Here is a 3,001-nt window from a genome sequence, read left to right as displayed (position 1 = left end):
GAGAAATTAGCGTAACCTCTTTATTTCAGATCTTTTCGAATTTTACTCCTTAAAAATCGATTTCATTTTAAAACCCTGGTGAGAAAATTTGATGCGTAGTAAAATCGAGTGTTAACAAAAACAGTGATGTTTTTATAAATTATTTAATATTAGCGCCATCTAAGCAGAATACTTCAAAATATAACTTTTTGTTACACAGTGATATACGTACTTGCCTGGCAATAGATGGCAGCACATGTATTGTTTTTCAGAAAGCAATATGGGTACTCAGTTTGCTAAACAAATATCAATAATCAATTTGTGGAACTATGAAATTAAAATTACATCTGTATGAACCATGATTTATCCATAATATTTTGTCGAAACAATATAAATTATTATGAATAATAGTATAACGTTACATTTCAGTATTATAATGTATATATAGACAATCGCACTTTCAATTAAAGGGTAAAATCGCGCGTCGCAGGTAACACGTACAATTTTTACTTAAATTTTGTCCATATTGGCAACATATATTTAAATGTCAGTGAATTTGAAGCATAGTATCCAACAAAACGGCCAACAATTGTTGTAAATTAAATATAGTCTATTACCCTTTGCCCCGTTTCCGTCATATATTCTGAACTCACCATTAATATGTGTAGAATAGCTACTACTGTTTTCAACATAACAAACATTCGGAACTTTCGCGAGTTTTGGAAACCTCGCACTCAATCAAATTACATGAATTTTGTGAAGCTAAGCGTTACATAAATGGAACTACATAAGCCTTCTAGACGATGAGTCACTAATATTAATAATCTGCCTAAATAAAATTATCAATTTTTGAAGTGAAACTTTTTTACGCACGGTAAGGTAAGTTTGTTTCATGCGAGTTGCTATGTAACGAAATCATGCAACGCATTTCCCCCGCTGTCTATCCCTGTGTATGCTTAGATCTTTAAAACTTCGCAACGGATTTTAATGCGGTTTTCATTAATAGATGGAGAAATTCAAGAGGAAGGTTTATATGTATAATACATGCATAATATAGTAGAGAAACACTAATAATTTTACAGGTTTGTAATGTGATGTCGTAAATAAACACATTTTTTTGCGCTTACATTGCAAACGCTGGCTGAACCCTACGANATTGCTACTTTCACTCAGATGAACGTGATCATTTTTTTGAAGTGACACAGTCATCTAGTACCTAAAAAAATTAACCACTGACAACAATATAAGTCGGTCTCAGGATCGTATACCAAGCTAAGTCAGAATTGGTAGTGGGGTAGAGAATTTACCAAAAAAAACCGTAAAGGTAATTCAAAAAAATTTTGTTCTTATTTGAATATACATATACAGTAATAGATAAATTTTTTGAAAGAACCTGTCTAATTAATTCAAGGTGGACTTATCGTTAAGTGAATGAAAAATATATGATATTGCTAACAATATGTATGTTTGAGGATACGAATTACAGTATCCTAAAACTATATTAGGCTATTTGTAATAGACAAATAAAAATCATGAAATTTTACGATTAGACAAATTTGGTCTTTATAACAAATTGCGCTAAAGTCATTATTTGATTAGAATTCGTGTTATAAGAAACAAAGTTGTAAAAAAGTAATGTTCTTACCTTAGAAGAATTGTGAGGTTCAAATCTTGACTAAGTCGATCAAGGGCAGATGTTCCATCGACTCGGATGGCATTCACTTTTTCCCTGAGCGATGTCGATGTACCGATGGGTGGGTGACGTTCTTTTAAAATATCGAAAATATTAGGCTGCCTTAAAAAGGCAACCACTTTATCGTTGTAAGCTACTGGAATTTCGACAGAATTACATGGAGAACTTCCAGGTGGCGTAGGCCTAGGAGGCGGAATCGGAGCCTGCAAATAAAAAATTGAAATCAATTTTGACAGGTTTAGCAGTTACAAGACTCTAATTTAATAGTAAACACTCATTATTAATTTCATGCAAAAAAGCAACTTAATTGTAAGGAATAAATAAACCAGATGTCAAAAATCACTTTAAGCCTAAATGAGTAATTTCAGTCTGAATTAGTGTTAGTATTTAAACTGTATTTCATCTAATAATAACTTCTGACCTTATAATTGTTTCTGATAATTTATATAAAAAAATAATAAACATTTAATTTATCATCAATTTGAATCACGAGATAAAGCACGTACTTATTTTAACTTTGACAATTTGAAAAGTGAATGAGGGCAAATGATCTGTATATAGGAAGTGCTTTAATTGTATGCTTGTATTTCACATTCCTATTCTTGAGACATTTACAAATTATATATATAAAAATGTGTGTATAAGCGTTTCATTTCGTAAAACATTTTTCTCGAAATATCTTAAAAATGAAAATGCTTTGAAATACTACATTGAATTTTCATTTGGTATAAAAAGCAGACTAATTCAAATTTTTTTCACATTAACAAGTGGAGTTTATTTAATCATATGTCAAAATATTTTTAAAATATGTAAAAGGTGATAAGATTCTTCCACATTATTCATATCAACTAAGGATATATCGGTTCTAAGCGCATGCGTAATTAAAGATTGCATTAGTAAATCATATTCATTTGCTATTTAAGTATATCGGAATAAACCATGCCAACAAAAAGTATAATAAACATTGAAAAAAGAAATAAACTAAATATTTTAGTGATAAATCGTTCATCTCGATTATCTCACGCACAGTCATTGACTCCAAAAATCTAGCAGCAATGCTGACAGTGTCTGTAGGAAGACGTGGATCCATGTAAGTAGTCTTCCTATTATTATGGTCGATAAAAAATTGCTGCATGTAGTGAAAGAAAAAATTTCGAGTTACGATACAAAAATAACAGAATGGTTCAGAAACAGATGTATGATTAGTAAATGTTAGTTAAAGAGTACGTATAAAAATAAATTAATATTTAATCACCTTAGAATTTCTGTCTTTTTTTGTGTCCCAACCGGTAGGAAGGTTTGCTTCTGTGTCAGCAAAAAGGTTGACTA

At 30.6% G+C, this 3,001-nt stretch overlaps 1 protein-coding gene across 1 annotated transcript in view; it reads right to left on the bottom strand.

Moving 5' to 3' along the window:
- LOC108732466 (E3 ubiquitin-protein ligase HECW2) overlaps positions 1-3,001 on the bottom strand; it is a 91,848-nt gene that overhangs the window by 83,820 nt on the left and 5,027 nt on the right. Inside the window, exons 2-3 of the mRNA XM_025976847.1 lie at positions 2,928-2,998; positions 1,625-1,875 (exon numbers count right to left, since the gene is read on the bottom strand). Of these exons, the coding sequence (XP_025832632.1) occupies positions 1,625-1,875; positions 2,928-2,998 (322 nt within the window). The remainder of the gene's footprint in view (positions 1-1,624; positions 1,876-2,927; positions 2,999-3,001) is intronic.

This window comes from Agrilus planipennis, unplaced genomic scaffold (genome assembly GCF_000699045.2).
Source record: "Agrilus planipennis isolate EAB-ADULT unplaced genomic scaffold, Apla_2.0 scaffold23, whole genome shotgun sequence".
Taxonomy (NCBI): domain Eukaryota; kingdom Metazoa; phylum Arthropoda; class Insecta; order Coleoptera; family Buprestidae; genus Agrilus; species Agrilus planipennis.
The sequence above is the reverse complement of the archived record's forward strand: the minus strand, read 5'-3'. Positions and strand labels throughout refer to the sequence as shown.